Below are 19,323 nucleotides of genomic sequence, written 5' to 3'. Positions count from 1 at the left end.
CTTTGCTGCGGCATGCAGACTTCTTAGTTGCGGCATGCAGACTTCTTAGTTGCGGCATGCAAACTCTTAGTTGCGGCATGCATGTGGGATCTAGTTCTCCACCCAGGGGTTGAACCCCAGCCCCCTGTATTGGGAGCAAGGAGTCTTACCCACTGGACCACCAGGGAAGTCCCTCAGGCCATTTTTGCTTATTACTGTAACTAATATGTTCAGTTTTATTTTTATCATACTATTTCATGCATTCACTCATTCACATTACATTATTTTGTTTTATGGACCATTTATATATTTATTTATTTATTTATTTATTTATTTATTTATTTATTTGGCTGTGTCGGGTCTCCGTTGCAGCAAATGGGATCTTTCGTTGCTGCACTCTTTGTGTGGTGCAGGGCTTCTCTCTAGTTGTGGCCTGAGGGTTTTCTCTTCTCTAGTTGTGGTGCAGGCTCCAGAGTGCATGGGCTCTATAGTTTGTGGCACGCAGGGTGTCTAGTTGAGGCACCTGTGCTCAGTAGTTCTGCCACAGCATGTGAGGTCTTAGTTCCCCAAACAGGGATCGAACCCGTGTCCTCTGCACTGGAAGGCAGATTCTTTACCATGGGACCACCAGGGAAGTGCCCTGGACCATGTTTTCTTTGCTTTTATTTTCTCTGTGATAGTTGATAGCATACAGCCAATATTTAGGTTTAATAAGTGGTTAATTTTATACATTTCAAAAACATCTTTCCTGGCACATTTTCTATAATTATTCAATTCAAAAATAATACAAGAACTTTGGACTCCTCATTTTAAAATGAGGAATTCATGATGTATTTTAACTTTCCCTGCTCAACTTTCTAGGCCATGCCAATATCATCTGGGGTACATTGTGGGACACATGTTTATTAATGTTGACATTGTTTACAATATATAACCTGTTTTTCAGGAATCCCTTTAGACTTGGACATTCATTTACTTATATTTATGTCAATTATTTAGACAATCTCTGGTGAATGATGGCAGTGCTTCATTTTATAACTTTTCAAACCTTGAGACCTTAATTTTGTTTCGTCTGCTAGGTTTAGGAATGATAGCTTTGGTTAAGGTTTTCAGGAGAGGTGCATCAGTAAGAGGTGGCATTACATATCTCACATTATTTTTCCTTTCCTTGGCACATGAACAGCATCTGGGCTAGGCAAAATACTCTTGGGTCACAGAACTCCCCCTTCACACTGTAATGATATTCCTTCATTTTTCCCTGTGTTTGCTGTGGTAGAATCTGGGATCAGCTGAATTTTTTTGTAAGTGACTTACAAAAGAACCGAAATCCTTCTCTTTCATTATGTTCACATCATTTTACGGGGTTATAATTGGCTTATTCAGACCCCAGGATAGAAAATGACCCATCTGAAGACCTCAGGCTCCAACCATATCACAAGAGTTGTCTGGTTTTGTTTGTGTGATTGTTTTATTATTACTGCCAGTTTTCGACGGTGGATATCCCCTCAGAGAATATTCCAGATTCCCTGAGTAGTTTCCAGGTCCAGGTCCTGTATACCTCTTCTGTTCTCAGAAATAGTTCCTGTCAGAGTGGGAGGACATGATCTTGGATATTTAGTTTCAGTCCTTTATGAAAAGCTGTAAAGATAATTTTCTACCCTTAGCTGTAAAACACTTTTGGTGGGAAATTAAAATTCCTCTAAGAGGATTCAACTCTCATTTGGGTTACCCTAATTTCAAAAATTTTGGCTGTTAGAATTTTCTTTAATGTTCATGAAGAAGTATTTTTTATTTCCCATGAAGATTCATTCTCCTTAGCAGTGAATTTTGAACTTTGTTTTCTTAAACATCCAAATTAGGTCTTCCTTTAGTTTTCTCTGTTATTGATGTCTAACTTAACCTTAGAGGTGGGCTTCCCTGGTGGCGCAGTGGTTAAGAATCCCCCTGCCATTGCAGGGGACATGGGTTCAATCCCTGGTCTGGGAAGATCCCACATACCATGGAGCAACTAAGCCCCTGTGCCACAACTACTGAGCCCGTGCTTGGCAACAAGAGAAGCCACTGCAATGAGAAGCCCGTGCACCGCGATGAAGAGTAGCCCCCACTCGCCGCAACTAGAGAAAGCCCACGTGCAGCAACAAAGACCCAACACAGCCTAAAATCAATAAATTTATTTTTAAAAAAACAAAAGAAATTAGAGGTGACTTTTAATCAAAAAGGGCATAGCGGGCTTCCCTGGTGGCGCAGTGGTTGAGAGTCCGCCTGCCAATGCAGGGAACACGGGTTCGTGCCCCGGTCCGGGAAGATCCCACATGCTGCGGAGCGGCTGGGCCCGTGAGCCGCGGCTGCTGAGCCTGCGCGTCCCGAGCCTGTGCTCCGCAAAGGGGAGGCCACAACAGTGAGAGGCCTGCGTACCACAAAAAAAAAAAAAAAAAAAAAAAAAAAAAAAAAAAGTGCATAGCATAGAGATGACAAGAGGGCACCTTCAACCCCAGCATGGAAATGAAGTTCCTATTCCAAAAAGAAACATCCTCACAATCTCAGCTTACTGATTTGGAGCTTCAATTCTCTTACAATTTATACTTGGATGGGAGTCGTGGGGGAAGGAGACAGTCTTCAGCCAGCCATTTTGATATTGGGTATTTATGTATCATTTCTTCCTAAGTCTCTTCTCATTTCTATTACAATTTGTTTTGGGAGCTGTCAGTGATTTAACAGTATCTTTTAAAACTTTTTATAAAACTAAGTAGTTTTGTGTGTCAGCCCAGTATCCACTAGTGTCACCCATGCTACCCTTCTGCTATGTGCAGATGGTGGCATGTCCGCACCTGAATCTCTCCTGTGTCCCCCACTGTCAACAGCCAAATGTACTCACCAGGGGAGTCTGCCATCCCCTTCTGTTCACCTCTACTGTGGTACCCATGTTCCTGCCTCCCTAGAGACCATTTCTCTCCAGAGCAGTGGTTTTCAAGAGAAATATAATGCAAGCCACATACGTAATTTAAAATTTTCTAGTACCTGCTTTAGAGAAATTAAAAAGAAACAAGTGAAATTAATTTTACTAATATACTTAGTTAACCCAGTATATCCAAAATATCATGATTTCAACATTTAATGAGTCTAAAACTTATTAATGAGTTAATTTGCATTCTTTTTTTTCACACTGTGTCTTCAAAATCTGGAGTGTATTTTACACTTAGGCGTTCTCAGTTTGGACTAGATGTATTTCAAGTGCTCCATGGCCACATGAGATGGCTACCTTATTGGACAGTACAGCTCTAGAGAATGATTTTATGTACACTCTCCAACTCTCTTCTGGCCTCCTTTATTCTCATTTGCTCCAACACCCCCCAGAGTCTGTGACTATTGCCTCCCTCTCTCCTTTCTTTCCATTTGTCATGATCTTTTTTTAACATGGAAAATCATTTCCTTTCTTAAAATTCTGGCCTGATTTCTTCTGTCTTACATTCCTCTAACCCCCATTTTAGGGGGTGACACACCTTTTTGTCTTGGTTGGGCATTTGCTTGCAATTACCTCCTAATGATTATTTTCTTTGACCCATTAGTTGACCTAGATATTTTTCCCATTTTTAAAAAATGTATCTTTCTTGACAGATCTCTAATTTTAGAGTTAAACTAGAAATCATAAATTTAGAGGTTTGTATAGAGTCCCTTATGTTTCTGCCTTGATTTTTAAAATAGCACATATAGGTATATGTATTTTAGGATTATAATATCTCACTCTAAGTATTGCTTTACCTCACTGAATATTTTTGATAATTATTTTTATATCTTTTCTATATATTTTAGGGTTTCCATTAAACTGATGTAGAATTAAACTGATATAGAATTATATCAGAATAACTTATTTTAAAAAATTCCTACTTGAATGGGAGTGACTTTTACCTAGGAAAGTACATAAAAATGTGTGTCTTGAAGAAGTTCTTACCTGTGCTATAATGGAGTGTTTTCAGGAAACAAGGTGTCAGACCCCCCCCTGCCACTCCCCCAGGAGGGAAGGTGGAAAGTAGGGGTTCTCAGAGTGCCAGGGTCACAGATTTTTCTGAAAGGTTTACATGAGGACCCTGGTCGGGCCCATCACTACCTGACGGAACACTCCCTGACTGGTACCTTGTATTTGTAGACATGATGCTGAAAATGCTCTTTCAGTGTCTTGAAGGTTTTTATATTTGAGAAGTTTACAGAGAAACCCCTAGCAAAGGCTTCAGGTCTCTTCTGCTTCTTTGCTCTTCAGTACCTCCCCTAAACCTAGTGTTAGATTAGTTAATAGTGTGATCCTTGGACCAGTAGCATCAGTGTCTCCTGGAAACGTGTTAGAAAAGCAGATTCTCAGGCCCTGCTGAATCAGAAACTCTGGAGGTGGGGCCCAGCAATCTGTCTTTAAGAAGCCCTCCGGGTGGGTCTGCTGTACCAAATTTGAGTTACTGACACATGTCTGCTCTCTACCTGGCCCTTGCACAGCCATCTGGATCCTCTTGGAATCTCTACTCCCCAGTGCCCCATCCTGGAATTTTCTAGTCCCTCCTACTTGAAGGCTGTCTTCCACAGCCCCTACACTTCCTGGCTTTGGTTTCTAGTGAGTTCTGTGGTATGTATGTCCATGTTTGTGACATTCTGGGAGGGGTGGCCCAGGCTGTGATTTGCCACCTACTGCTGCAGGCATTAGTGGTGTTCAGAAGGGAAGGGAGAAGCTGTGCTCGTGTGCTTCCCACTAAACACAGAGACTGACACTCTCTATAGCTGTTTTATTTTCACTTTATCTCCTTGTCAGCTTCACAGTGTAAATGCAGTTTATGTAAACATCTCTGCTGGGAGATGCATAAATATAAATATTTATGTGAACATATAAAGTCTGCATATGTGGATAATCTCCCCATACCTATCATTTATTTATCCATCATTACATACCTGTGGTGTCTAGCCGATTCGTCTACCTTACTTCTGTCTCTGTACCCATCTCTACCTGAACATGTGTTAAATATTTTATTTTGAAAATAGACAAATATTATGTTTCCTTTGTGTTTTCTCTTTCACGGTGGAGCCTTCCCTCTGCTGGGGCTTCACTGTGAGACCAGCAGGACTTAAGGTCCTTCGGAAGGTCCTGGCTTCTCCTGAATCCTCTCTCACCTCTCCTGTTCTAACTGCTCTCTCTGGCCAGCTCTGCTGGAACAGAAGGTATTGCCTGCCACCCTATGGCTGCAGGTGACACTGCAGAGGTGTGGGCGGCTGTCTCTTGACTGATTCCTAGTCTTGCCTCTGAACCTGAGTTCCCACATGCATGGATTTAAGCACTGTCTTTCTGAGGAAGGGATTGTGCTCATTTTCCTCATCTCCTCTCGAGGGGCTGTTTCCCATGTTTATTGACTCCTTGTTTGTGCCCATCACTTGCTAATGTTATCCATGCTGCCCTCTATCTCTGTGTAAGATGGGAAAGCCTCCACACTTGACTCTGTCTCTTGTTTTTCATTCAATGTTACTCCCTGAATATACCCTCCAGGGGTATCTGTCTTCTTCCTTCCACATCTAGCAAGATCCCTGTGTATCCACCTACCTAAGGACTGTTTCTTTTTTTTAAATATATATATATATATATATATATATATATATATATATATATTTTTTTTTTTTTTTTTTTTTTTTTTTTTTTTTTTTTGCGGTATGCGGGCCTCTCACTGTTGTGGCCTCTCCCGTTGCGGAGCACAGGCTCCGGACGCACAGGCTCAGCGGCCATGGCTCACGGGCTTAGTTGCTCCGCGGCATGTGGGATCTTCCCGGACCAGGGCACGAACCCGTGTCTCCTGCATCGGCAGGCGGATTCTCAACCACTGCGCCACCAGGGAAGCCCTTTTAATATATATTTTAAAAATTTTATTTACTTATGGCTGCGTGTGTCTTTGTTTCTGCGTGCAGGCTTTCTCTAGTTGCGGCAAGTGGGGGCTACTCTTCGTTGCGGTGCGCGGGCTTCTCATTGCGGTGGCTTCTCTTGTTGCGGAGCACGGGCTCTCGGCACGCGGGCTTCAGTAGTTGTGGCACGCGGGCTTAGTAGTTGTGGCTCGCAGGCTCTAGAGCGCAGGCTCAGTAGTTGTGGCGCACGGGCTTAGTTGCTCCGTGGCATGTGAGATCTTCCCAGACCAGGGCTCGAACCCATGTCCCCTGCATTGGCAGGCAGATTCTTAACCACTGCGCCACCTGGGAAGTCCCAAGGACTGTTTCTTTATAGTGATTTTATGCACAAACTCCATATGTTCTTCCTGCCTCCTGTATCCCCATGAGCACCTCTCTCTGCCCCCATCTAATTATTTCTTCCATCTCTCATATTCTATTGTTCTGTTAGTTTTCTGCCCTGAAAGTTGACTGCTAGATTCTTAGTTTTCTGCCTTAATTTCTAAGTCATAGATTACTTTCAGGCTAAAAGTTTCCTTCTAACCACTGTTTTATTCCTCATCATTCATTGGAAATTAAATCAATTTTTAATAATTTGACTAATCAATGATTTAGACTAGCCCTTCTTCCCCAGTTCTGGAGTTTTGTTTTTCCATTTTGTGGTCATTTTTATTTAAACTTCTGACCTTACTGAAACTAGAACTTCCGTCCAAAAATGTATATAGAGCTTAAGTTTTTGTTCTGTCTTTTTTGGCTCTGTGTTTAAGGTGGTATCTCTGGGTACTCAGGTAACCTCATTACACAGATTTCAAACTGAAGTATTTTCACTATTGTTTCTTCCAATGATTTTGTAGATTGCAGGTCAATTTCTTTCTTTTTTTTCTTTTTTTTGCGGTACGCGGGCCTCTCACTGTTGTGGCCTCTCCCGTTGCGGAGCACAGGCTCCGGACGCGCAGGCTCAGTGGCCATGGCTCATGGGCCCAGCCGCTCCGCGGCATGTAGGATCTTCCCGGACCGGGGCACGAACCCGCGTCCCCCGCATCGGCAGGCGGACTCTCAACCACTGCGCCACCAGGGAAGCCCCAGGTCAATTTCTTGTTCAACTTATCAGTGACACAGTAGTTTGTATGGCTTTTAATTTCAAAGAATATTTTTTCACTTTTTTCTTTTTAACTGAGTTTTATCTGATGTTAATTTTAACCAGATATGTTCCCTAGATAGGCATGAGTAGGTTTTTTTCCATTGTGTTTATAATTTAAATGGATTTTCACATCTTTGAGCCTCAGAGCCCAGATAGGAGTGTGGGAAATAGGATTCCTCAAAGGACAGAAATTAAATCTCAAAGCTCTTAGATTAAGCAAACTCAGGTCCACGGTAAAAGGGTTCTGTACCCCCAATTCCAATGTGTGGGGTTTTTTTCCTCCACACATCCAAGCAATTCGGGGACACCAAATGAGTGTCCTACAATTCAACTCAATTCTGACACTGTTTACCCAGAGATAGCATCAGATTCCACAGGTGAGGGGCTCAGTCCTGCAAGACTGTTCCCCACTCCACCCACCCAAGATACCAGTCATAAGTCCAGGTTGTCACCTGGGCTTCTGACCAACTGGCTATAGATTGGAGGTTCCAATAACACCCTCCTCATTTAATTTGCTGGAGTGGCTCACAGAATCCAGAGAATCATTTTACTTACTAGATTACCAGTTTATCATAAAAGATTATAACTCAGGAACAGCCAGATGGAAGAGATGCATAGGGCAAGATATGGGGGAGGGGTGCAGAGCTCTCATGCTCTCTGAACACTCCACTCTCCCTGAATCTCTGCCAACCTGGAAGCTCTCCAAACCCCATCCTTTTGGGGTTTTATGGAGGCTTCATTACATAGATGTGATCGATTAAATCATTGGTCTTTGGCGATTGATTCAATCTCCAGTCCCTTTCCCCTCCCTGGAAGGGAGAAAGGGGAGAAAGTTCCCAGGGCCCCATCATCATCCAACCTGCTGTTATGTGTGATTTATTATAGATAACCTGTCAGCCTGGATCTCTCTTCACAGACTGTGTACACATGTCTACACATAAGGATCTGGATTATCTCAGGATCCCACCTCCTCGGCTCCCCCCACCGCCCCCCCACACCCTCCATCCCTTCTCTGACACTTTTCAGTCCCTCCATTTTATTTGTGCTCCTCTCAGCCCCATGCCTGACTTTGGTGCCCACCGAGTTCTTTTAGAAACATTCCACATTCAGGGATATGAAATCCTTGGTGAGTGAGGTCTTTCAAGGATTGGAATAGGGTGCTGGGCTGAGCCTCCTTCCTGAACCCCTGTGCAGTCGGGGAGGCTGATACTAACATACAAACCTTTTTTCTTTTTTTTTTACTTCTCCAGGCAAAGGGATATTGGGAAAGAAACTGGAGTAGAGTGTTAAGATTTAAGAGTATTCTTTGAATATTTGCACCGTGATGGGCCTTGGAGGTGCCTTGAGGGTGGTGCTTTGAGGGGAGTAGTTATCAGGAAATTGTGGATTTTAAGGAAGTCAGGAAAGAAAAGATCACTCACAAGTCAACAATTCAGGGTAAGCTCCTAAAGGACTCTTTCTGGCTACTTAATCTCCTCTTATCAAAGCTACAGGCCAGTAGGTGCCAATGAGGTTCATGTAGCATCAGATCTATCTATGCTTTTCCTTAATGTGGGGATTTTGGGTACAGAATTTAAGGAAGCACCAAAAACACTCAATAATCAAGATAAATATTTTAATGTATTATCTTAAAAATGATGAACAAAATCTCCCCTCCCCCCAGTCCATGATGAACAAAACTGTCAAATTATGCCTCCTCTTCACCCCTCTCTCACTCACCATCACCACCACCACCACAAGCTCGGAAAATTTCCTCCAAGCGATACCTGTAGCAGGGTACGCTGGCTCGAGCCGCGGGGCTTCATTATTCTACTACCACCACGGAACCTTTTGCTCTTTAGCCAAGTCCAGCCTCTCCACTCAAAATCCCGGGCACACAAGACGAAAGCCACTCCCACCGTCATTCCAAGTTGGCCCAAGTCAATCCCGCTCTCTCCGAAAACAGCCTCGGTGTTCCCTGTCTATACTGGCGCCCCTCCCAACCTCGGGGACGTAAAGCCGGTGTCGCTCCTATCTGGGAGCCCCAACAGAGCATCACCCCGCTTCCTCACCCTCCAAGTGCTTTACTCTAAGCCGCGCCCACATCGGCCCGCCTCTGGTCCAGTCCGTACCGACCCTGGTTTCAGCTCCGGGAAGGGGACACCAGTGGATACTTGGGTGGGGAAGCTTAGCTCCCCCGCGCCGCTGAAGGTCAGTGCGCACAGTCTGGTCACCCGCCGCCGCAACACCGGGCTCCAGGACCACATTTCCTAGACTTCTCGGGGGTGTCCGCGACGCTCTCGTGGCCTGCATATCTCATTGGCCCTCGGCGGAGAAACTGGTGAACCTCGCGGTCTGGGCACCTTAACAACGGGCTCCTAAATTTGGCTGTGTAAGAGGTGCAGATGTGAGAGTCACCCTGCGATGGAGAAACCCACGCCCTCCTTCTCTCCATCCCAAGACTACACTCTCCAGAGGCCTCTGCGGCCACTTCCGCCCTCCCTTCCGCTCGCCCCTTAGCGTGAGGAGTTGGCGTAACAGTAACACTTCCGGCCGGTGGAGTCCGCCCATTAGGCTGGTTGGCCACGGGATAGACAACTGTATTCGGGTCCTTCTCACACCTCTGCTCTGGGTTCCCGAGCTTCAGCCTCAGGATCGGTAACGTGCACCCCGCGTTCCGTGAGTGCCGAATAGTCACTGCCTCGTCCACTCAGCACGTCCCCATGCTTGTCCAGGTTTTACTCACGAGGACACAGTCTGCCTTAGGGACAAACCCTTACTCCGCTGCTGGGGGATATGGGCTTCACTCTCTGGCCAGAGCTTGGGGCTGAGCTTGAGGGTGCTCGGTCACCCTGGGCCCTTTCTCCAGGGGTCTAGATGGGAATTGGCTTGTGGTGGTGAATTCTGTGACACTCCCAATCCCCAGTCGTAGGGCTCTGGAGCACACCCCGCCTGCACTTGGGAGGGGTTTTCCAACTAGGCATGCTCTTATTTCTCTTCACATCCTCAGATCTGCCTTCTGAGACTTTGCCCTTCTTCAGAGAGAGCATTCAGGAGATCAGGAAAATGGCCACGGGGCTCCTGAAAGCCAAAAAAGAGGTGAGAATTTCCGTAAAATTCCATGTTGGCTGTCAAGAGGATGAATCCATTCCCTTTTCTTGCTCTGTAGGCTGCCTTGTTGGTATTGGGCGAAGCTCTTTCCTGGTCCTGGAGGAGTGGCTTACATGGAGTTTCCCTCGACATTTCTTTCTGCTCCATACATACTTCAGCCATCCTCGAAGTAGTTAATTGTGAACAACACCCCTGGAGCAATTTAAATAAAAATACAGGGACATTCAGGATTAATTGTCCAGTGATAAGGATGAAAGGCAGGGACGGCAGAGTAGACTGTGGCCTGAAGTGTCTGGGGAGGACTTCCAGGAGAAGTAGGGCTGTTTGAACTACCCCTGCGGGTCTGGTAAATTGGAGAGTTGGTGAAGACATACCAGTGGGAGGGCAAGAAGAATGGTTAATCTGAGGCTGGGCCACTGGGCACACTGCCCTTAACACAGTGTGGGAAGATCGTATTTTAGGTTGATTTTTAAATAATGTAGTGGTGAAGATACAGACTATCTTCACCAGTGCATGATATAGTCTGACCTGAATTTTACATTTGAGAGCATTTTCAGCATCTGGCAATGGGGAAATTTCACCAAAAATTCTGGATTGCTTGCCTCTCAGAAGATAAACTGCACTCTACTTTTGTGTCAGGGAATTTGAGCTGAACAGTGTCTGCATCATTTGGACAGGTCCTGCAGAGTCTATTTGCTGTGATTTCCACAGTATCCTCCATACTGAGGTTGAAACCATTGAAATCTAACGTTTTCTCTGTCTCTCTCATTTTTATTACCTGCCTGGCCCCTGAAGGATTTTCATTTTCCACCTCTGAGTCTGGGTGTCCAGGTCGAGTGCCAGACTGAGGAGTGTAGACTTTGTCTTTGACTAAGATGGATTTTGAAGGATGTTGAGAAGGGATTTGACATAGGAAATCAGAGCTATAGGCATATAGGAACTTAAGGGGAAACTTTCTAACCCCTGAGAATGGTGACTATGATGAGTTTGACTTAATTGAATGTGACTGATATTTATTGAGCACCAACACAGTTGCTAGGCCTGTTTACTATCATTTTTGATATGCACTAACTTGGTTATTTCAGATCTGCCTTCATTGTCTTGATTTCTTATTTTTTAAAATAAATTTATTTATTTTAATTATTTATTTTTGGCTGAGTTGGGTCCTCATTGCTGTGCACGGGTCCTCATTGCTGTGCACGGGCCCTCTCTAGTTGCGGTGAGAGGGGGGCCGCTCCTCGCGGTGGTGCGCGGGCGCCTCATTGTGGTGGCTTCTCTTGTTGCGGAGCATGGGCTCTAGAGTGCAGGCTCAGTAGTTGTGCACGGGCTTAGTTGCTCCGCGGCGTGTGGGATCCTCCCGGACTAGGGATCGAACCCGTGTCCCCTTCATTGGCAGGTGGATTCTTAACCACTGCACCACCAGGGAAGCCTTCTTGATTTATTCTTAATCCTGGTCTCCATGTTAGAGATTTACAATTTCCTAGACATTATCAGAATAACTTTGAGAGTTCTGCATTTCTCATTTGTAAAATATTATATTCATCTGAAAAGTGTTAGTACCAAGAATGCATAGGAAATCTGGGGCATTTCCTAAGGTAACATTGAATCTTTTGTGTGTACTTTCTTCACCACTCATAATGTTACTAGGGAAGCATTCTGATTTTCTGGGAAAAGCCAGAAATTTGTGTGAGCTGACTTTTCCTGCCCTTAATACTTTAAAAAAGAAGAAAGAAAAAAAAGCATTATGAAAACTTGACCAAAGTGCACAAGCATTTGAATTGATAAGTTGTTTAAGATGAAACTTCTGTGCCTAGAGGAGTACCTGGCACACATGATGTGTTTGGTGCATGGAGGAACCGCACCTTAAAGAAATTAATTTGAAGGAACTAATAAGTAACAAGGGAGTTTCTGTTTGTTTTGTTATGTTATTTGGGGCATGTAATTAACCACATATTTCAGGGGATTTGAGGAGGATTTCCAGGTACTCTAATATGAATGACATCTGAATTACACAAAAGAATTTAAGCAAATATACAGTAGGCTATTAGCTGTCACTGCCTGAGAGGGTAAAGTAGAATTTGTAACAAATGAGTTGGGCTGGCAGGCACATGATGTTACTAATTCTTAGTATTTTCTCCTTGATTCCATTGAACAAATTTACTGAATGTTTACTGTTTGCAGAACTCTTGATAGACTACATTCAGTGATGTGTAAAGCACAGCCTGCACACTTATGAGTCTTGCATTTTATTTTTAGATTTTTTTTTTTTTTTTTTTTTTTTTTTTTTTTGCTGTATGTGGGCCTCTCTCTGTTGTGGCCTCTCCCGTTGCGGAGCAGGCTCCGGATGCGCAGGCTCAGCAGCCATGGCTCACGGGCCCAGCTGCTCCGCAGCATGTGGGATCTTCCCGGGCCGGGGCACGAACCCGTGTCCCCTGCATTGTCAGGCAGACTCTCAACCACTGCGCCACCAGGGAAGCCCTAGATTTCTTTATCATTGGGATTTGTTTAATTTTATGTACATACACACACACACACCCCTACATACATACATTTTGATAGACCTTAATGATAAGATCATGTTGTATTAAAGCTAGTGACATTATATCTACTCAGACCCATTTTTTAATAGATGAAGGAACAACCAACATTTTCTGACTGAAAGCGATTTCTATAATAGTGCTTTGAATGAATGATCCAATCCACTAGTTCTCAATTTGGGGGAACATTTAACTTGTTCCCAGTATTTGACTGTTACAAATAATGCTTCTATGATCAACTTTGTGCATGAAATTCTTTTATAGATGTGTATTTATTCTCAAAACTAAAATATGATGAGGTGAGTAGAAATAAGTATTTTGAAGCAGTGAGCACTCATACCAGTTGGAGCTTTGGAACCCTGCTTGTTCTAAAACATGTGATCCTATCAATGATTTCTTCCTTTTTTGAGATTCCCTTCTTCCATCACCATGTTTCACTTTACATTGTGCAGTTTTTTTGTTTTTGTTACACTGTGCAGTGTTACATTCCCAGGGTAGACCTGCCAGTGCAGATCTTCTTCTTCTCTCATGTGAATGTTCACAATAATTTCCTGATTTGTTTCCCCATGTTGATATGTTTCTTTGCTACCCATTGCATCTATAATCCTCACGTCCGCCAAACATTACAGTAACATCACTTTTCTGTTCAGGAGTCTTCCTTCAGTGTCTCAACAACAGTGTCTTAGATATTCAGGGCAGTCTTCACTCAAATGTGTTCTGTTTATGACATCATGTTCTGATTATTCATTCTGAAAATGTGTTTATTGCCAGCACAGTGGAGTAATCTCATATACACCTTTAATTGAGATTAAATTCACTTTTTAGGCACTTGGCTGGAAAAAGAGAGAAAAATAACTATTCAAGTCATTGAAACAAATCTATCCTCTATCACCTAATGACTTCATGCCTGGGAGGCAGTGAGAAATGGGAGGACTGAATCTGTTGCTGTCTGAATCTCTCTTAGGAGTTTGTGACAGTGTGAGCATCTTGGCAATCAATTAATCTTGATCTCAAGGTTAATATTACTTGCAAAGTATTTTTCATATAACATGACTCCTTTATCAACGTATAGGTTAGCCTTTGCTTCATAACAAACTACCCAAAACTTACTGACTTAAAATAATTTAGGGACTTCCCTGGTGGTCCAGTGGTTAAGACTCTGTGCTCCCAATGCAGGGGGCCTGGGTTCCATCCCTGGTCAGGGAACTAGATCCCGCATGCTGCAACAAAAGTTCCCGCATATCTCAACTAAAAGATCCCACATGCTGCAACGAAGATCCCGAGTGCTGCGACTATGACCTGGTGCAGCCAAATAAATAAATAAATATTTAAAAAGAAAAACAAAATAATTTAATAGCACACAATTTGATAGGTCAGCATTTTGAGCTGGGCACAGATGGATGTTTTGCAGGTTTCACTTGTGCTCTTGTTGCTGCAGTCAGCTGGTGGTTTGACTGGGGCTGGGTGACTATCCATGCATGACAGTTACCAAGCTGGTTGTCTCAGGTGTGTTGGTTTTTCTTGGTTCTTTTCCATGTAGGCTTGGGTTTGTTCTAGAGACTCTGCTTAGGCTTGATCAAACAATGGTCTTGAGTTTCCCTACACAGCAAGAGAGAGGACAACCCCAATGGACAAGCACGTTTTAAGCCTCGGCTCGTGTTATGTTTGCTAATGTCCCTTTGATCAAAGCAAGGCACATAGCCAAGTGCAGAGTTGTGGAAGGGACTAACACAAGGGTGTAGATATTCGGAGATGTTATACAGTGGTGTTCATTACTGTACCTACCCTCTGGTCCCAGTGATCCATGTCCTTCCCTTGTGCAAGATCAACTCACCCCCCTCCCAGGAACCCCAGAAGTTTCATCCTCAAAGTGCAGTATCATATGCATATCAGTCTGGATGTGGCTAAGGCTTCTTCAGTGAAACTCCTTTTGAGTCAGAGATGTATACTAAAAAGACAATTTATTTTTTTCCCTCTACCCGCAACTACCCACCTAGCACACAGTGGTGAGACACGAACAGGAAAACTGCAATATACACTCCTGTTCAAAAAGGGGAGGAGTTGGAGGCACATAGGAGGCCTCTTCATTTTGAACTGTCTCCAGCCCTTTTAGTAAAGCTGATATGACTTCTTTAGAGTATATATATATTCTTTAAAATTTATTTTATTTTATTTATATATTTTTGGCTGTGTTGGGTCTTCATTGCTTTGCATGGACTTTCCCTAGTTGCGGCGAGCAGAGGCTACTCTTTGTTGCAGTGCGTGGGCTTCTCATTGCAGTGTCTTCTTTTGTTGCAGAGCATGGGCTCTAGGCATGTGGTCTTCAGTAGTTGTGGGGCACAGGTTCAGCAGTTGTGGCTCATGGGCTCTAGAGTGCACACTCAGTAGTTGTGGCTTACGGGCTTAGTTACTCTGTGGCATGTGGGATCTTCCCGGATCAGGACTCGAACCCATGTCCCCTGCATTGGCAGGCAGAGTCTTAACCACTGTGCCACCAGGAAAGCCCTGATATGACTTCTTTAAAAACTCTTTGGGTTTCCCATGTATCAGATTATATTACTCTATTAAACAAAAAGCTACAATCACATTTCCTTTCCAGATAGGCCTCTCATCTTTGGGCAGGGTGTCAGTGCTGTGGGACAATACCTGTAAGAATCTCAGAAGCCCTTTTGTCTACTAGGCATCACCTTAACAATTTCAGAGGTCATAACGTTTGGGTCTTTTAGCCAAACTCTTGATCTTTACCCTGAAGCCTTTCTTATTTTGAGACTCTTGCTAGCTGGAGAGATTGGAGATGTAAAACAGTTTTATTTTCCAACCCAGCAAGTCCTGGCTTGTCTATATTTCCTCTAAATTATGCTTGCGAACTGCTTAGTTGCTTCTTTAACTCTTCTCTTTCTATACATTATCATGTATAGAAGCTAGCTAGAAGCATCCAGCTGAAGCTTTTAACAGGCTTTCAGGAGATCTGTTTAGTCAGATGTGAAAATTCATTAGGTATTTTTTCTTTATTCTAAATTAGTCCCCCAGACTGCTAGCTGTGTTGCTACTCAGTGGGAGAGGTTGAAATGGATCATCCAGTTAGTGTTTACCATACCCTTCCTACATGCATGGGTCTCAGACGAAGAAACCATGAATCTTTCTATAGCTGCAGGAATACCAGTTGTATTAAACTTGTTGAAATAATGTAGGTTGGTCTGTAACGTACCTCCTTTGTCAGAGATTTTCAAGGTGTGTGTGTGTGTGTGTTTATTCTGAAGAGGATCTATGAGATCAGATCACTACAGGGACTGGGCAGGAACTTGAATGAGTGAATAGTCTTTTTCTCTCTAACATTTAATTATGAACGGCTTCAAACATAAAGAAAAAAATACAAAGAGTTGTACATTGACATTCACATATCCACCACCTAGATTCAATAATGAGTATTTTGCAACATGTGCTTTACCACCTGTCTATTCACATGTGTAGTCCTCTACCATCAGTTCAAGGGTAGTATTCAAATATTGCCTTAAATGCACAGTAGAGGACAGAGTTTTATATTCCTTTGACCTTTCAGACTCTCTGTAGGCTGCTACAACCTGCCTGCTCTCTTTCCCAACTAGGCACTTTTCATTCTTTATTCCCTCCCATCTCACATGCCTTGTCTGGAGTACCTAGCCTTCCTCGCTCCTGCATCCTTTGAATCCTGCCTAGCCTTTAAGACCAAGATCATACTGCCCTCTCATGAAACCATTTCTGATCTCTGTATCCTATAGTTACCTCTCCCTCTCCAGATTCCTCTAACCCAGTGATTTGCAACCATGACTATACATAGGAGCCCTTAGAAGTATAAAAGCCTTATCCCTGAAGAGTCTGATTTTATTGATTTGTGGTGGGACCCAGGAATCCGTAATTTAAAACACCACACAGAGAATTCCCTGGCGGTCCAGTGGTTAGGACTTGGCATTTCCACTGCCGAGGGTGTGGGTTCAGTCCCTGGTTGGGAAACTAAGATCCTGCAAGATGCGCGGCACGGACAAAAACAAAACAAAAACCAACCAAACAAACAGAAACCTCACCACACACTTACTGTGTGGAGCAGTCAGTTGTCTGAGTCCTTACATTTATCAACTCATCTGATCCTCAGCACAACCTGGGAGATAAGCACTGTTATTCTCAGTTCAGAGAAGAAGAAACTGAGGTGCTGAGAGGTTAACTAATTTGCCTAAGGGTACACTAGTTGGGGACAGGTAGGTGCCAAATCCAGGCAGAGTGTTTTGAATCCAGGCTCTTCACCACCATCCACTTCCATTCCTCAGGCCTGAGCAGCGCAAGTGGCAGTGTGAGTGAGGGGGACGAGTGAGCCCTGCCTGAAGTATACATAGTGGTGGGTTATTCATCCCCTGCCCCAGAGGCTGAGCTGCTTCATATAGAACATAAATGCTTAGACCAAGTAGTCTCTGAAATTCTTCAAACTCAGCAAGAGGATTATTCTTTTAATGTAGTGTGTATGATGTCTTCTTCCTCCTCTTCCTGCTTAGATTTAAAACTCCCAATGTGAAAGAACTTTTGCTTTTATTCCCCATAGCAGTGAGCCTAGCATGTTGACAGTGATAGGTGCACAGTGATGCTGGCTGGATAGAGATGGGAGAGTAATGGTCTTTGAACTATTGGCACGAAGGTCATGTATGGGAGGAGAAAAATTCTTTTTATCGTTGGCTGTAAATTAGACAAAAGACATATTTACAAGAGAAAAACAATTGGAAATTTGTGTATGACATATTTACAAGAGAAAAACAATTGGAAATTTGTGTATGCATCATGCATATACATGGGAGTACTCAGTGATGGGTAACTCAAAAGGGGTGGTTAGAACTTGAGCTTATATAGCATCTTAACAAAATAGCAATAACTTTAGAGAAGTGACAAGGCAAAGGAAAAGGACTTGGAGTTTCTAGGCAGCACATTGTGGGGAGGTTAATAATATATGGGGGAACTAATGGAAGATAAGGGCTAGTTAGTAAAGGTTTGCTATGTAGATTTCTCTGGTGCCTATCCCTGGGCTGATAAGGGTCTAGAGTTGTATCTGGTGATTAATTTCTGTCCTCCTGGTAGAGAGGGGAAGGGGGACACCTTTGCAAATTTATGTTCTGCTTTTAGGCAAATGGGAGAGGGCAGAGAGCTTTTCTTGTGTCTGCTTATTAATTGCCTTCAGCTCAAAATAATCCTTATGCCAAAGTGGCGTATTTTAGAGTGGTATATTCTGTTACCCTTTATTCATCATCCATAGTAAGGTCTAGAAATCTTCTCTACCTCCTCAGGGATGCCTTTTGTTCTCTCATCCTGAGGTGTGGACAAGGCAGACTCCTGGATGAGCAGAGGTGTGTTTTGTGTTAAAAGGCATTCGTGGCGTTCGGGGATGTGGCTGTGGACTTCACCCAGGAGGAATGGAGGTTGTTGAGCCCTGCTCAGAGGACCTTGCACAGGGAGGTGATGCTGGAGACTTATAACCACTTGGTCTCACTAGGTAAGAATGGCTTCCCGTAGCACTTAAAGTCTGGCTCACAGTATTTTCTGTATGTCACGAAGAACGGCTACTCCCAAAGCAGCTTTGTCTTAGGGTTGTGCTTCAAAACAAAAATTTACCTTTTTCCTCAGGTGGATCTGGATTCAGTAGAGTTGAAAGCAGGTAGATTTAGTCATAGTGTGTATGCCACTCTGCATTTTTTTTCTTACTTTATCTTGCCCCAAACTCACGAGATTTTCATTCACCGTGTTAATATGCTGTTTTTCTTATTGGAGTCACCTTTTCTTACTCAACCCTTCTACTGCAGAGAGTTCACTATTCATAGGTCCTCTGTATCACCCTCTGGATTTCCCTCTCCATTTCTCTGAGTTCTGGAATGGCCCCTTGAGCTCATAACCAAGAGTCTCCTTTTTTTCTTTCCTTATGAGCAGAAATTCCATTTTCCAAACCCAAACTCATTTCTCAGCTGGAGCGAGGGGAAGAGCCCTGGATAGAGGAGAGACAACGTCCACTGGGTCTCTGTCCAGGTGAGTGTGACACAGGGTAGTTGGAACCGTCTATAGCATGGCAGGTAGGGAAGGATGAGGCTTCTCTCAGGTACTGGGAGGAAGCTCTTTTCTAGGCCCCTAGATCCCTGGTAAGGATGCCTGGCATGACCTCTTTTCCAGAATATCATCTTCAGTTAAGGGAGGGACTTTCCTGGTTTCTTTGTCGCTCCCCTCCACCAGGAAGCCTCCCTTCCTCTCACTTGGCATTTTCTGCGGGGGATACTTGTGACCAGTTCAGTCTGCTGCCATTTTCAGAAGTGGGCTTCGTCCTATTTATTTTTGACTTGATATTTGGAAATTACTTCAAAATTACAGAAAATATGCAAAAATAAAAATAGTACAAAGAACATTCTTATGTCCTCTACACATACACATATATGTATAAATATATATGGCATATATATTTTTATAAAATGGCATCATAAAATCACCTACTAATGTTTCACCCAGTTTGCTTTATCATTGGCTTGTGTGTCTCTTTTGTGCATGCTCTCCCTTCTCCCTCCACCATACGTATGTGTATGTATTTATGTATATGTTTATGTATATATATTTGTGTGTGTGTGCATATGTAGGTTCATATATGGATGTATGTTAAAAGATTTTCTAAGAATG

The 19,323-nt window shown here is 43.5% G+C and overlaps 2 protein-coding genes across 7 annotated transcripts in view; both read left to right on the top strand.

Annotated features, from left to right (window-relative positions):
* ZNF875 (zinc finger protein 875) overlaps positions 1-19,323 on the top strand; it is a 35,244-nt gene that overhangs the window by 6,198 nt on the left and 9,723 nt on the right. For 2 of the 6 annotated variants that reach the window (XM_067019061.1, XM_067019058.1), the window contains exons 2-3: positions 18,034-18,160; positions 18,592-18,687. In XM_067019061.1, the coding sequence (XP_066875162.1) occupies positions 18,127-18,160; positions 18,592-18,687 (130 nt within the window). In that variant the 5' untranslated portion in view covers positions 18,034-18,126. Of the gene's footprint in view, positions 1-9,548; positions 9,683-10,013; positions 10,103-18,033; positions 18,161-18,591; positions 18,688-19,323 lie in introns of those variants that run through there. The other 4 variants (XM_059045005.2, XM_067019056.1, XM_067019057.1 and 1 more) reach the window with 4 other exon arrangements.
* The window catches only part of ZNF527 (zinc finger protein 527), a 56,785-nt gene continuing 47,519 nt past the window's right edge, over positions 10,058-19,323 (top strand). Inside the window, exon 1 of the mRNA XM_067019105.1 lies at positions 10,058-10,102. The gene's annotated coding sequence lies outside the window, so the exon portion shown is untranslated. The remainder of the gene's footprint in view (positions 10,103-19,323) is intronic.

Source organism: Kogia breviceps, chromosome 18 (genome assembly GCF_026419965.1).
Source record: "Kogia breviceps isolate mKogBre1 chromosome 18, mKogBre1 haplotype 1, whole genome shotgun sequence".
Taxonomy (NCBI): Eukaryota; Metazoa; Chordata; class Mammalia; order Artiodactyla; family Physeteridae; genus Kogia; species Kogia breviceps.
Note: the sequence above shows the minus strand (reverse complement) of the source record. Positions and strands in the feature narration are given on the sequence as shown.